Source organism: Cnephaeus nilssonii (genome assembly GCF_951640355.1).
Source record: "Cnephaeus nilssonii genome assembly, chromosome: 4".
Lineage (NCBI taxonomy): Eukaryota > Metazoa > Chordata > Mammalia > Chiroptera > Vespertilionidae > Cnephaeus > Cnephaeus nilssonii.
This window is the reverse complement of record NC_137075.1, coordinates 86,260,177-86,276,621: the sequence shown is the minus strand read 5'-3', so window position 1 is coordinate 86,276,621 and position 16,445 is coordinate 86,260,177. Positions and strand designations below refer to the sequence as shown.

Here is a 16,445-nt window from a genome sequence, read left to right as displayed (position 1 = left end):
GAAATACCAATCTATCTATATATAAAAGGCTAATGTGCTAAGTATCCTTCCCACCTTTTTTTTTTTTTTTAATATATTTTATTGATTTTTTACAGAGAGGAAGGGAGAGGGATAGAGAGCTAGAAACATCGATGAGAGAGAAACATCGATGAGAGAGAAACATCGATCAGCTGCCTCCTGCACACCTCCCACTGGGGATGTGCCCGCAACTAATGCACGTGCCCTTGACCGGAATCGAACCTGGGACCTTTCAGTCCGCAGGTCGACGCTCTATCCACTGAGCCAAACCGGTTTCGGCCCTTCCCACCTTCTGACGGGTCGCTATGATGCACACTGACCACCAGGGGACAGACGCTCGATGCGGGAGCTGCCATGATGTGCACAGAGAAACGGAACTGCAGACCTGGCACCCATAAAGCAACACTTGCTTCCCCCAAGAGGGACACAGGCCCCGCCACCATCCTGGAGCAACAGCCCACCAAATCTCAGCCAACAGTCAAGAAACCAAGGCCCGCCAAAACCGGTTTGGCTCAGTGGATAGAGCGTCGGCCTGCGGACTCAAGGGTCCCGGGTTCTATTCCGGTCAAGGGCATGTACCTTGGTTGCGGGCACATCCCCACTAGGGGGTGTGCAAGAGGCAGCTGATCGATGTTTCTCTCTCATCGATGTTTCTAGCTCTCTATCCCTCTCTCTTCCTCTCTGTAAAAAATCAATAAAATATATTAACAAAAAAAAAAAAAAAAAGAAAGAAACCAAGGCCGAAAATGCAGCCCACAGCCCAGCCCAGAAACGGTTGCTGTGGGTACCAGGTAATAACGTCACGTAGCAATGCCTGGCTTCCTCTCCCTAGCAACTAGCCTCCTTGCAGTTTCTTCAAACCAGGAACATGACTTGCTTTATAGCCAGGTGGAAACATTTTACACTTTAACCAAAATGTCTCTGAAGCGTTTTCCCATGCCTCATCTCATTTGATCCTCACAGAAGTCCTGGAGTAGGTAGATAGGAGACTCGGTGGAATCCTATTTTCTTTTCATTAGCCGGAAAACAGAGATTTAGAAAGCTCACAAACTTGACCCGACTGAAAAGAAGAAATGGTAGACCTTGGAAATGACTTCAGGTTTTCCCACTGCGCAGAATATAGTCAAACACTGCTGCAGTTAAATATTTTACCCTTTGTTCTCCCTGCGTGATCTACAATAATAATCTGCTTCATGTTGATATTTACTGCTGTGTTGCTGACAATTACCTGAAAGAGAAGTTGGGGTGCTTCACTGGGCTGGAAAAAGTTTAGCTAAATCAGAAAGCAGGTCTAATTAAGTAAGTCTATTCTCTATATATAAAAGGCTAAGTTGACTCGCCCATGAGCGATGCATATAAAGCTCTTGCTGGCGCCAATCACACGTGTGTTTCAATCTGTTATTGTCAATCATGAATTTGGTTGACACTTCTATTATAAAGGGTGAATAGTGATATTAAACCTTTGCACTCGCTTGCTTTTTTCTCGATTCCTTTATTCTACTCAGGATTTAATTTTTTAAATACCCCAGATTTTACAAAGTGCGGCAGTAGAATAAAAAACTGGAGTTTCTTTTCATACAAACTTATTTATTTGGATTTTTTATATTTCAAATTATTGATACATTCAAAGAGTATAAAAAGAGCTGCTACCGATGCTAACCGTGTCGAGTCACACTCGACATCCGAGTGCAAAAGGTTAAAATATTTCTTCTAATTAATTTCTTTTCAATGTGCACGAATTCGTGCACCAGGCCACTAGTACAAACTATAATATATATATATGTACCTTGAAAACATTATGCTAACTGAAGTTAACAAAAATGATCACATATTTATGATTGTTATATAAAATGCCCAGAATAGGCAAATCCAGAGACATAAAGTAGAATAGTGGTTGCCAAGGACTGCAGAGAGAAAAAGAATGGGAAGTGACTGTTAATGGTTACAGGGTTTTCTACTTAGGGTGATGAAAATGCTCTAGAATTAGTAGTTGTGTTTGTGCCACTTTCTGAATATACCAAAACTACATAAAATATATCACAATGAAGATGTTTTTAAAAATGTCTTCGCAATGTTCCACTTTTGGAAAAATTGGCATCATCTTATTAAACTGAAGATAAGCATGCTCTACCACAGAAATTCCACTTCTAAAAGAAAACATTATATATTTATTGAGGTTCACCTCTGAAGACGTGATATTACCAATTATATCACAAAACACAAGAAACGGGACCAATCCATATGACCATAAGTAGAAAATTGACAATTTATGGTACATTTCTACAATGCAATAACCTATAGAAGTTGAAAGTAAGTAGAGCTACACGTTAAGTGAAAAAGCAAATTGTGAAGGAATACAGAAGTAAACCTAGTGCCCTGGCTGGGTAGCTTGATTGATTAGTGTGTCGTCCCAAAATGCCAAGGTTTCAAGTTCAATCCCTGCTCAGGGCACATACAAGAATCAACCAATGAATGCATAAATAAGTAAAACAACAAATTGATGTTTCTCTCTCTCTAAAATCAATAAATTAAAATATATATGTGTGTGTGTATATATATATACATATATAACTGTGAGCAATCACTCACTCAAATTGGTAGGTATTCTTTAAAAAACAACAACAAACTCTTCAAAAACATCAATGAGCCCTAGCTGGTTTGGGTCAGTGGATCGTGTCGGCCTGCAGACTGAAGGGTCCCAGGTTTGATTCTGGTCAAGGGCACGTGCCCAGATTGTGGGCTCGATCCCCAGCAGGGGACCTGCAGGAGGCAGCCAATCAATGATTCTCTCTCTCATTGATGTTTCTATCTCTCCCTCTCCCTTCCTTTCTGAAATCAATTATATTTATATATATAAATATGTATATATATGTATATATATATATATATATATACACACACACACACACATATATATATACACACACACACACACACACAAAAGTCAATGTCATAAAAGACAAAAAACAAGCAAACTAAAAAAAAAAAAAAAGGTGGGGAGAAGGGAACTATTCTTTATTACAGAAGCTGTCTAACAAGGTGTGATAATTAAATGTGATGTACAATCCTTGATTGGATGGATCATAGGTCAAAAACAAAAACATGCTACTTTGGAAATTATAAAGGAAATTGAATTTTAAAAATAGAAAAAGATCTAGTCATAGCCAGTTTGGCTAGGGTCCTGGGTTTGATTACAGTTAAGGGCACATACCTTGGCAGGAGGCAACCAATCGTTCAATGTGTTTCTCTCACATAGATGATTCTCTTTTCCTCTCTTACTCTCCCTAAAAATCAATGGGAAAATATCCTCAGGTGAGGATTAGCAAATAAATAAAAATAAAACTTATTAAAAAAAGAAAAGAGCCCTAGCTGGCTTGGCTCACTGGATAGAGCATTGGCCTGCAGACTGAAGGGTCCCAGGTTCGATTCCAGTCAAGAGCACATGCCTGGGTTGTGGCTTGATCCCCAGTAGGGGCGTGCAGGAGGCAGCCAATCGATGATTCTTTCTCATCATTGATGTTTCTCTCTTTCCCTCTCCCTTCATCTCTGAAATCAATAAAAATATATTTAAAAAAGGAAAAAGATCTAAGTATATTAGTTAACAATACTGTGTCATCCTTAAATTTCTTAAGTGCAATAATGATTTTGTGATCATATAGGAGAATGTCTTTGTTCTTAGGAAACACAAGAAGTGTTCCGAGGTGAAATGTCTTATCACAACTTACTTTCAAATTACTCAAAAAAAGTATGTAGCATGTGTGTATATAAAGAGTAAATGTGGCAATATGTTACAAGGGTAATCACTGTACTGTTTGTTCAACTTTACTGCTAGATTAAAAATTTTCAAAATAAAACGAAGACAAATTCAGAGTCCTCTTTCTGCTTTTTGTTTAAAATTTGTAACAAATATAAACCTTTTAAATGAAAAATAAACAGTTTAACTTACCGCAAGGAGCTGTCTTATGAGCATGTCTGAGGCTTTCTCAGAAATGTTGCCAACAAAAACAGTAGTAGTAGGACCACAATTTTCATCATTTTCCTTTGCCTTTAAGCCTGGATGATCCTTTCTTGCTCCCAAATGCTTTCCAACCATGGACACAGTGGGTACTAAGACCTAGAATTAAGAAAGGCAATAAAATTTGATCTGGCAATTAAACTTCCTATCATGTTTAATGTAACATTAGGCTAAAATCACCAATGTTAAATTAGTAAATACAGGGTGGGGCAAAAGTAGGTTCACAGTAGTTTGTATGGAAAATACAATTAATAAATAATAATACCAGAATAAGCTGTTTCATGCATTTACACCTACTGTAAACCTACTTTTGCACCATCCTCTACATAGCACATTAAAAGGTCTACATACTTAATCTAAAGCTCACAGCATTTTTCATTCATATAAACATTCATGATAAGAAAAGTCCCACGCTTAGATTACCTTTCTTTAAAAACTTGGAAAAGCAAAAATACCTTGGATAGAAACTTTATGTTTAAGACGTCATAAATCTTTTAAAATTATCAACTACATCCACAAGTTTCTTCACAACTGTACTCTGTACTAGTATAAAAGTTTCAATTATCCCTGCTAATCCTCTTATAAAATATTCAAATACTCCCATAGCACTCCTCCACACTTAGAATGTACCCTTTATCACTTACTTGAATTTCTAGCTTATTGTCCCTTTCACTTTAAACTTCCCAAAGGAAGAAATAGTCATCATTTTATCTGGAAGTGAATTTAGCAAAACACCCACAATAAGCACTGAATAAATACTGGTGAACTGGGGGAGCTGCTCCAAAATCCAAATGCTATCTTTCCCTAGACTGAAATGTAAGAAAGTAAGAGTACCTATCATGTGGAAGCTTTCCAAAATGACCCAACATTGGTGTCTAATGCAAGAAAAGCTGGACTCTCCCCTTAGTATGCAGAACCCTATCTTCATAGTGGTCTGCCTCACAGCAGATTCCTATTTGTCCATCTATTTCACATCTCCCTTTTAAAATGAATAACACCACTCCCCTCCCTTTTCAAAACCACAAATAGAAAATCAGTTGAAAGTAATATCAAGCCTCTCTCATAGTGGAATTCCAAATGAAGCCTGATATTCTACCAATGAACTCAGAGAAATATCTGGTTAAATAATAGTTAAGAGGGTTATTATTTATTCATTTGTTATAATATATTAACATTCTTAATTAAGATGCTTAAGAGTGTACAGAAGCTTTAATGAATGTGGAGAATTAAGGTTCAAGACCTTAGACTAAATAATGAAACACTTCCCCAGAGGAAAGGCTTCATTAAAACTACAAAACTTGAAGGTATCATACTAGAAGACACAGAAAAAAAATAGCTCGGAAAAGGCTAAACATTAGGTAGTTAGGAGGAAAAGAATAGAACTATATTCAACACAAATTTCATTTCAAAACTTACATTTCTGCTAGAATAATTCTTACACACTTTTAAGAGATCATATATGTCATATCATTCTCCTATCTCTGGAAACCAAGACATAAGGAATAATGAAAAAGCCAATGTCCTAAATCTGAACTAATATGTAAATGAGTCTAGAGAATAAGAGAGAAACATAAAACTATCTGGGGAGCAATTTTAGGAACAACTGCATATATGCACAGCTGAGTGAAAATGTTACTTAATCAAGTAAGTAGTATGATAGAAATGAATGCCCACATCCTTCCTACTATTCTTTTAAATTCTTAAAATAATTTATCTAAGTTTATCAAGCTTTTTAGTTTTAAAAGCACTAACATATCTCCTAATTTCCTCCTTAAAATTAATTATACTTACAGCCCTGGATGGGTAACTCAGCTGGTTAGAGCACTGTCCCAATACGCTAAGGTTGCAGGGTTTGATACCCAGTCAGGGCACATAGAAGAATCAACCAATGAATGCATAAATAAGTGGGAAACAAATCAATGTCTGTCTCTCTCTCTCTCTCTCTCTCTCTCTCTCTCTCTCTCTCTCAAATCAATCAAGTAAAAAATTTACTTACTTAAACATTATACTTACAGTTGGAGCAGGAGCCATAATGCTCATTGGTACAGGAATCATTGGGGTTCCTAAGGAAAAAGCATAGCCAGTTGTAAGCACACAATCATATATGACTGTATTCTGCATCAACTACATGCCATATATACAAGTACTAGAGGCCCGGTGCACGAAATTCGTGCACGGGGGGGGGGCCGATCCCTCAGCCCAGTCTGTACCCTCTCGAAATCTGGGACCCCTCGGGGACGGGATCAGGACTAAACCGGCAGTCGGACATCCCTCTTGCAATCCAGGACCGCTGGCTCCTAACTGCTCGCCTGCCTGCCTGCCTGATCACCCCTAACCCCTCTGCCTGCATCATTGCCCCTAACCACTCACCTGCCTGCCTGATCGCCCCTAACCGCCTCTGCCTGCCTGCCTCATTGCCCCTAACCACTCTGCCTTCCTTCCTGATCGCCCCTAACGGCCTCTGCTGTGGCCCCCGCCGCGGCGGCTTCATCCAGAAGGACACCCAGAATGATGTCCAGAAGGTCGTTCAGCTGTTCAGTCCAATTGGCATATTATGCTTTTGTTATTATAGATGCTCACTTATAGTTAATTTGAGTAGAAATGTAGAACTAATGAGATACTGATGAACATCTTATTTTCAAAAGCAATGTGGTATCAGGTCAATCTATTTAAGTTTACCTACAACAAAAAACTACTCTTAAAGTAAGAAGGCTACCACAAGCCGAAACCGGTTTGGCTCAGTGGATAGAGCATCGGCCTGCAGACTGAAAGGTCCCAGGTTCGATTCCGGTCAAGGACATGTACCTTGGTTGCGGGCACATCCCCAGTGGGGGATGTGCAGGAGGCAGCTGATTGATGTTTCTCTCTCATCAATGTTTCTAACTCTCTATTCCTCTCCCTTCCTCTCTGTAAAAAAATCAATAAAATACATTTAAAAAAAAAAAAAAAAGCTACCACAACATGCTTTTGACTTAAGGAGTATAAAATTCTGGATAGTTATTGATTCATGTTCATCTTATTCAGTACACCCTCAAAACCAACACTATCACAAATATAGATTCACTTATGGATTAAAAATATTAATGAATCCTTTAAAAGTAAAAAACAGCTCTAGCCAGTTTTGCTCAATGGTTAGAGCATCAGCACCCCTCGGACTGAAGGGTCATGGGTTCAATTCCAGTCAAGGGTAAATACCTTGGTTTCAGGCTCCATTCCTTGCCCTGGGTTGGGGCGAGTGTGGGAGGCAACCAATTGATGTGTCCTTTTTACATTGATGTTTCTGTCTCTCCACCTCCCTCCTGCTTTCTCTAAAAAAAAATCAATGGGAAAAGTATCCTCAGAGGAGGATTAAAAAAAAGTAAAAAAACAAATCCTTTCAAATGATAAATTAATCTGAAAACCTAGGAAGAATCTTATTATTCCTGGTTCTTTAATAAAAACAAAAATTGGCCTGGCCAGCGTGGCACAGTGCTTAAGCATTGACCTATGAACTAGGAGGTCACAGTTTGATTCTCGGTCAGGACACATGCCCAGGTTGCAGGCTTGATCCCCAGTGTGGGGCGTGCAGGAGGCAACCAATCAATGAGTCTCTCTCATCACTGTTGTTTCTACTTCTCTCCCTCTGCCTTCTTGTCTGAAATCAATAAAAAAATATATATTTTTTTAAATTGGCCCTGGCTGGGTGGCTCAGTTGGTTGGAGCGTTGTCCCTTACACCATTCCCAGCCAGGGCAGATACATAGGGGAGGCAACTAATTGGTGTTTCTCTATCTCTTCCACTCTGTCTAAAAATCAATTAAAAGGAAGGGGGCGCAAAATAGTATCTATCCTATCCTATATAATAAAAGCCTAATATGCTAAGTGGCCAGTCGTCTATTCAACCAATCAAAGCATAATATGCTAATGATATGCTAAGGCCACTCAACCACTTGCTATGTGCACTGACCACCAGGGGGCAGACGCTCCAACCGGTAGGTTAGCTTGCTGCTGGGGTCTGGCCGATCGGGACTGAGCGAGACGGCCAGACACACCCTGGAGCCCTCCCACGGTCCCTCCCTGGCTGGCCAACCTACCGTGTCCCTCCCCGGTGCCCATCATGCACCAGTGGGGTCCCTTTGCCTGGCCTGCACCCTCTCACAATCTGGGACCCCTCAGGGGATGTTGGAGAGCAGATTTTGGCCCGATCCTGCAGGCCAGGCCAAGGGACCGCACTGGTGCACGAAATCGTGCACCAGGCCTCTAGTATATATAAAAGGCTAATATGCAAAGTGTCCCCTCAGGAGTTCGACCAAGAGACTGGGAGTTCCTTTTCGCTATAACGTGCACTGACCACCAGGGGGCGGCACAGAACAGGGTGGTTGACTAGCGGCGGCAGCAGGGTGATGAGGGAGCAAGGGAAGGAGGAGGCAGGGAGGCGGGGAACCTGATCAGCCCTGATCGCTGGCTAGGCCTAGGGACCCTACCCGTGCACGAATTTCGTGCACCAGGCCTCTAGTATGTAGAATAATACTCTATATCTGTGTTAAAAGAAAAAGTACTAACGGAGCCCTGGCCAGGTATCTCCCTTGGTTGGTTAGAGCATCATCCTAAACGCCAAGGTTGCATGTTCCATTCCTGGGTAGGGCACATACATGAATCAACCAATGAATGCATAAATTAGTGGAACAACAAATCAATGTTTCTCTCTCCCTCTCTCTATAAAAAAATGAATTAAAAAAACCCACTGGTGAATAAAATAATATATACTTACATGGCTTACAATATGCATTAGAAAATATCTGGAAGGACAAAGAAAAAACTTATAACCCTGCTTTGTTTCCCCCTTTTCATAAGGGGCTGGTAAAAATAATTCTGTGGGAGTGTAATGAATTTTTTTCACTGTATATTTTTTCATTTTTGAACCTCATGAACCCACTATCTTTTTAAGTAACTTTTTTAAAAAACATCGCAAATGAGTTTATACTCAGTCAGATATGAAAACTTCTGCCATAGGAAAATGAGACATCATATATTTCCAGAATGATGTTAACAGACATCTTTACTACTAACAGTCACACACATTTCTTCCTAAAAGTAAATACTGTGAAGACAAAAGTATAAGCTAAAACAACTACAGTACTCACAAAATTACCTGGAGGTACAGGTGGAGGAAAGCCAGGAAACTGTGGTGGTGGAATCCCTGGTGGGAGTGCTGGGATTCCCATGGGAGGGCGATTCAAATGAGGGGGGAAAGACATTCTTACTGCAGATGTCTAAAAAAGAAATCATGAGAAATCATTTTATTTGAAAACTTTACAATTCAATATGCCTGGTTTGTTGGCCTTCATTTTTAGAGTATCTGCAAAATTCTAAAGTTTTCTTACCCAAAGGAGTTGGCAAAGACCCTCTTTTCTCTGTCTGTCCATTGAGAATTTTTAAAATTTAGATCTTTTCTAAAATAAGTTCCCAAAATGTACACGATCTAAGTTCAGGATAGACTCCTACAATCATATGGGAATACATATAAAGGAAGAAAAAAATTTTGAGGTTCAGTTAATATTCAAAATTAAATACGAAATATCAATGAATCTTTTTAAACCAAACTCAGAATCCAGGAAGGTTTCTAACAGTTATTTTTTAAAAGTGTTCTGATACATTCACTTTTTAATACATATCAGCACCTTTCTGAAAACTATTTTACAAAGTTATACAGTATTTATTGATTCAGTGTTGGCCAGTTCCTCGAGTACAAAAATGTCTCACTGAACTACAAACCTGGGGGTAGGGGACATCTTAACATCAGGTCACATAGTAATCATTCAAATACAGAGAACCACCCTGGTCTGTGTGGCTCAGTTGGTTAAAGCAATGTCCCAATATGCCAAGGTTGTGGGTTCAATCCCCAGTCAGGGCACATACAAGAAGCAACCAATGAATGCATCAATAAGTGAAACAACAAATCAATGTTTCTCTCCCCCCACCCCCCTATCTAAGAATCAATTTAAAAAAAAAAGCCCTAGCCAGTTTGGCTCAGTGGATAGAACGTCAGCCTACGAACTGAAGGGTCCCGGGTTCGATTCCAGTCAAGGGCACATGCCTGGGTTGTGGGCTCGATCCCCAGTAGGGGGTGTGCAGGAGGCAGCCAATCAATGATTCTCTCTCATCATTGATGTTTCTCTCTCTTTTTCCTTCTTCCTTACTCTCTGAAACCAATAAAAATATATTTAAATAAATAAATAATAGTAAGTAGGTATCAATATAAATTAAAAAGGGAAAATGCCAACTAATTTTACTATAAATGTCTTATATTTTTAAATAATCCATTTGTAATAATTTTGCCCAAAAATAAAAACAAATACTCTATAAGAAAGAGTGTATCTCCTTTTAAAACAGAGACAGCTACTGTCCTACTTACAGAAGCTCTTGTATTTTAATACTCTATCTCAGCACTTTTCTTAGGAGGGCAGTTGGTATTAATACCTGTTGAATAAATGAATGAATGAGTAAACAAATTAACTCTGAGGATTTCATTAAACAAATCTATTAAGAAGCTCCCAAAAAAAAAATTAAAAAAAAAATAAAAAAATAAAAAAAAAGAAGCTCCCATGTGCCAGGTACTATGCTAGCAATGACCCAGTGTCTAGCCTTACAGTAATTATAAATGGAAAAAATATCCTCAGGTGAGGATTAACAACCACAAAAAAAAGAATTAAAAAAATTTCATCAGACTACATGTTTAATCTTAGTATATGCCAATATATCCATTCCATGCACTTCTAATTTTTCTATGAAATATTTCCCTTTTACTTCAAACTGTTCAAAACTTGCTTATTCATTGGCTGAACTTCAAAGGTAGAGGCAATCTTAATAAGATAATGGCCCTTCCATGACATTCAGAACACAAACATTTCTGGTGACCTCTAGAAAAATATTATTCACTTTCAAACATCCTAAAATGGGAGCCTCAACCACTTATTTCAACATAAACTTTTATATATTTTGACATGTGAAAATTATTGAGAATAAACTTTTATAACCATAAGCAAAGCTAATCAGATTTTACCTATAATTGATCAATTGCAATACTCTTATAATAAATTATATAGATATTCAAAGTTGATACTTTGTAGAATGAGGTTGGGAAGAGAGCTAGGGAGTGCTTTATTTTAATATATTTTTATTGATTTCAAAGAGGAAGGGAGAGAGAGAGAGATAGAAACATCGATGAGAGAGAATCACTGATCGGCTGCCTCCTGCACGGCCCACATTGGGGATCAAGCCTGCAACCAGGGCATATGCCCTGACTGGGAATCGAACAGGTGACCTCTAAGTTCCTGGGTCAACACTCAACGCTGAGCTACATCCTGGGCGTGCTTTAGTTTAAATACAGTGAGTGGTCAGGCCTCTCCAAGAAGATGACATTTGGACAAAGACTTGAATAGGGCTGAGGTAGGAAGCCCTATTTAATATCTAGGGACAATAGCCCCAGCTATGGGGGCTCAGTTGTTTGGATCATCACCCCGAACACCAAAAAGGTTTCAGTTTGATTCCCGGTGGTCAGGGTACACACAGGAGGCAACCAATTGATATTACTCTCTAAAGTCAACAAACATATTCTCAGGTAAGGATTTTTTTAAAAAAATTTTTTTTTTTTTTTTGGCTGAGGCAATAATCTTCCAAAGAAAATACAAAAAGCCAGAGGTGGGCATGGAGTACTTGCAGGAGGAATAGCAAGGCCAACAGCTGGAGTACAGTATGCGAGGAAAGTCAGATAAATGTAAAATATTACTGGGGGAGGAGCTTCAGAGAGTATAGGGCTTTGTAGGCCACTGTAAAGAATTTGTTTTTTCCTCTAAATAAGAAGAAAAACCTTTAAATTTAAAGGTTTTCTTATTTGGCTTAGATTTTAACAGTATTCCTGGTCACTATGTTAAGACTGGAGAACCAGGGTTGAAGCAAAACACGACTGCAATAATCCAGCGAAGAGAGGGGGGCCTAGAATAGGTGGTATAGTGAAAGTGGTAACAAGCTGCTAGATTCTGGATATACTATAAAGGTAGCCAACTGCTAAGGGAATGTGTGTGGGATTTAAGAAAAGGAGAGATGGAGAGGTTATTTTTATTAGCATTGAAAAAATTTAAATAGCATTTTAAAAATATTTGAATAGTAGTGCTTCACTTTTAGAAGAGTCAAAGCATTTTAACCTGATAAGTAAAAAAATTAACAAAAACATACAAGGTTATGCACTTTCCAAAATTCACTGAAATTAAAATGGGTGCATTTTATTACATGTAAATTTTATCTCAATAAATTTGGTATACCCCCCCCCAAAAAAAACCAAACTTCTAAATATGATTTATCTCTACCACTCAACATATGCATGCATTCTGCTCTCCTTTTCCACTTTACTCTTTCAAACCACTCTTTTTCCCCTGCACTCCCGAGAATACCATTACTGCTTATACACATTCCTCCATTGAAGATTTATCCTGGTAGAAACAAAAGATTTTACCAGGTATAGACTTACAGGCTAACCCCATCAGGACACTGCCAAATTTCTGAAATCGTAAAAGGCAAATGAACCAATAGACTCTCCTCAGCAAACATTGCTATACAACTTCACTCACTCAATAAATATATATGTGCCCAGTTCTTTTCTAAGTATTATTTTTACTAGTTCTGAAAGAGCAAATTTTAAGTTATATAGTTATACACCAAGTAGTGGTTCTACATTGACTATAAAAGATTAGTGTAGCATGCACCGTTTCCTACTCTGCTTATAACCTGGCAAGATACACTGGACTGGCATAACCTCCCCAGCCTAAGCAAAGCAAGCCCCTCAAAACATCATTTCTCAAATTGAATTCCCAGACTGCTGGAGTCTTCAGAAACTACTTCTAGGAAAAAGGTGTTCCATGTCCAAAAAAGAATGGGAAATGCTTAACCAGAAGTTTCTTTTATAAGAAAGCTTTTCATGTTATCAAAGTGTTTTGAGTCTCCCAAAAGGGGCTGATAATTTTCTGAGATTTCCACTTTGCCGTTTTACCATTTTCAATGATAAAGGTAGTGATAGTCTGGAGTTGGAGTTGGAACAGGAAGTGACTTGTAAACAGGAAAGAGGAATCCTTTGGGGTAATGGTTGCACAACTCAGTACATTTACTAAAAATCGTTGGATTGTAAATTTACAATGACTGAATTTTATGCAATTACACTTTAATAAAGCTGCTTTAAAAAAAGCAATACCAATTCAGGACAATTACAAGGAAAATCCAATTAAGACCTGCCGATTAGATAATACTGCAGCAATATTAATTTCCTGATTTTGATCACTGTACTGTTGTTAAATAAGAGAATGTCCTTGTTTTTAGGAAATACACATTTTGGGGTTAAGGAACACCACACACGAAACTTACAAGTAAACATTTCAGAAAAAAACTATGGAGAAAAAGGGGAAAGGATAAAGCAAATTGGTCAGGTGATTTGGGTAATATGGGTGAAAGGTATTTGAGAATTAGTTTGAAATTATGTCAAAATAAAGTTTATAAAAACATTATCACTAATTCTGATTAGTGGGAATATCATATTTTTTTATTTTCAAATTTCAAAAATAAAGCTAGGTAAAAGCTATTCAAAAACTTTGTGAGGAATCAAAATTATTATGAATGGTAGCAGCAGTGTCAAAAGACTATCGAGAAATTAAAAAATATAATGTTTTTGTAAGGCCTTAAAAGATTCAAAGATTACTTTTCTTCCAATGTTATAAAATACTTAATGTAAGTTTCCCTTAAATTATGTATAATTAAGTATAAAGCTCATTTATCTGTGAACAAAAATGTTGACTTTAAGTCTGAAGTAGTTACCCAATGTTAAAATGGACTTATTTTTAAAATATATTAAGAGCCTTAACACAGCGGAATAAAAATATAGCAAACACAAAATAAACGTACTCAAACTATAATTAGTATATGGCACTTATATGCAACAGTGGGACAATAATTTTCTTCCTAACTATGCGTTCTCTACCAAAAAAATAATTTTTTTAATTACACTCTGGGGACCAAAAGTGGAAATTCAGTAACTCCAAGAAGATGAATTATTTAATAAAAACAACTCACGTTTTTATTTAATTTACAAAAGTCTTCAACATACATTATCTCACATAGCCTTGTGTAGATATATTCTTCTTTTACAGATGAAGAAGCTAATTTGTCCAAAGGAACACAGTGAGTGGTGGGGACCCCCTCAAGATCCCTAATATCCTGAAATTACCAATCCAAGGGCTGTTTTCACTGTGTCATAATGCTTACTCTTTCTAGTAATATACCAATGAGAAGCTTTGTATTAAGGATTAACTTTTACTTTATAAGTCTATTAACAGAAAAATAGTCTATTCACAGTACACTGGAAGAAATGTTGGAATCAGGGTTAGGCTCTTGTACTTCACTGAAAATTCTTAAGTAACAATACCGCTTAAAATGGACTAAACACTACGTTATTTGGGTATTGCACTAAGGATTTTACATACACTCAATTAATTTCCAATCTCAATCATCTATGAGGTGAATACTATTATAATCCTTATTTTACAGATGACAACAAAGGCTTTAAGAAAAGTTAAAATTGTAATAGCGTAGTATCTACTTTAAAATCGCGAGCAACTGATAACCAAGTGAATGCCTTCCTAGGCTTCTGAATGTTTTTGGAAACCATCTTAAAAATTAAAGTACCCAAGACAGTATAAAAGTTGTTTATAGACTACTGTCAACTACCTAATGCACAGTACTTCACACTACAGCAGTCCGGTGCAAGAGAAGTCCAATCTCTTCCCTCCTTTCGGTCCGCTCCACTCTGCCCAGGAGCAAAAGGGCTTTTCCATGGCAATATAAATCCACATTACATAACTTCAAAATAATCTTCATACTCCTAGATCTATTTCGAAAAACGTATTTAAAAAAAAAAAAAAGTAGTATTGAAGACCAAAGAAGGGTGAGAAAGAAGTAAACACATTTTAATGTGCACGCTTGGTCATCGCCTAGAATGAATGGAGATCCAGTTTACTGCAACCTCCACGGGAGGAAGGGGGCAGGATCACAACACTCACCACAACCTTAAGACAAGCAAACCAGGAGGGTGCTTAAAAAATAAATAAAGTGGGCGTTCACTAAATTCGTGGGCCTAGAGGTAGGTGGGCAGTTCACACCGGGCGGGCCCTGGGGGACCTGAGAGGAAGGGAAAGGAATCCGCTGGTAGCCAGCACCTCATCTAAAAAGGGTGGATGCTGGCTGGCTTCTCGGCAGCGCCTAGGCCAAGCGAGTCGTAGGCCCGGAAATTGTACCGTAAGGCTCCGAAGGGGGCCTCAGGGAAGGGCTCCCCGGGGGCGGACCAATCGTTTTGTGGCAAACGTGGATCCCAGAAGGTGCCGACGGGATTCCCTGTGGCCATCCGGGAAATGAAAAGGAAAGGTGGGCGACAATGCAAGGAGAAACGCTCCGGCAGTCAGTAGGTCCGGTCCGGCCCGGCCTCCACGGGCTCCCGCTCGGCCCAGTGGTTTTCGAGGCCTTAGAGAAGTGAGGAAACCCAGGCCTCGTGCCCCTCCCCTCCCCCACCCGGCCCCCCCTCTTTACCCTCGTCCCACCCCGGGCCCTTTCGGAGCCTCCCGGCTTTCCTTCCTTCCCCCAGCCGAGGCACCCGGTTCCCACACGCGTTCAGAGGCGCGCGTGAACTCACCCGCCGCCGAGACAAGGGGACTGTCTCCGTGGCCCTCGGGGCTCCAGGTTACGGGAGACACCACCGGTTCGAGGTTTCTGCGCGCCGCCCACCGGGACACTGGTCCTGAGGCGACCACTCGCCAAGGCCGCAGCGCAAACACTGCCGCGCTGCGCGGGGAGCTTCTGGAGGTCTTCCTTTTGCCCGGCGTGCACTGCGGCCGAAACCGTGGAAAGAAGCACCATAGAGAAGAACGCGTGTAGAGAGCCTTCACCGTGGGCCCTCAGCCACCACGCCCCAGCGAATAACCATAGAGAAGGAACGCCTAGAAAGGCTCGAGCTGTAAATTACGACCCACCCGGCCATCTTTGATTGGAGCGGATTGGATCTTGTGACTGGGGGGCGCCATCTTGAGGTCAAGGTTCCCGCTGGACGCGGCGCGAGCGACGTGGGAAGGTTTCTTACTTTTTATAGTTTGTTTTGAGTTCCTTGTTGGAGGTTCGATGGACTGACCACACAGCACCTTAAACCACAACGGCTGATCTTCCCCTAGAGAATGATGGCTTTTTATTTTTTCCCAACACCGTTTCTCCCCTCTCTGCCCTCTTCCACCTCCACCCTTCCCCACCCCCACCCGGCCGAACTCGAAGACTCTGGATACCGGGAGAACTGGCCCTGGTGGGTTCTTTTGTTTGTTTTTTAAAGTGCACACACATCACACAAATGC

The 16,445-nt window shown here is 39.6% G+C and overlaps 1 protein-coding gene across 4 annotated transcripts in view; it reads right to left on the bottom strand.

Annotated features, from left to right (window-relative positions):
* RBM25 (RNA binding motif protein 25) overlaps window positions 1–16,011 on the bottom strand; it is a 46,209-nt gene extending 30,198 nt beyond the window's left edge. The window contains exons 1-6 of one of the 4 annotated variants that reach the window (XM_079769432.1): window positions 15,740–16,011; window positions 10,427–10,491; window positions 9,396–9,512; window positions 9,164–9,284; window positions 6,047–6,096; window positions 3,965–4,132 (exon numbers count right to left, since the gene is read on the bottom strand). In XM_079769432.1, coding sequence (XP_079625558.1) covers window positions 3,965–4,132; window positions 6,047–6,096; window positions 9,164–9,284; window positions 9,396–9,437 — 381 coding nt within the window. In that variant the 5' untranslated portion in view covers window positions 9,438–9,512; window positions 10,427–10,491; window positions 15,740–16,011. The remainder of the gene's footprint in view (window positions 1–3,964; window positions 4,133–6,046; window positions 6,097–9,163; window positions 9,285–9,395; window positions 9,513–10,426; window positions 10,492–15,739) is intronic. The other 3 variants (XM_079769431.1, XM_079769434.1, XM_079769433.1) reach the window with 3 other exon arrangements.
* Window positions 16,012–16,445: the final 434 nt, after the last annotated feature.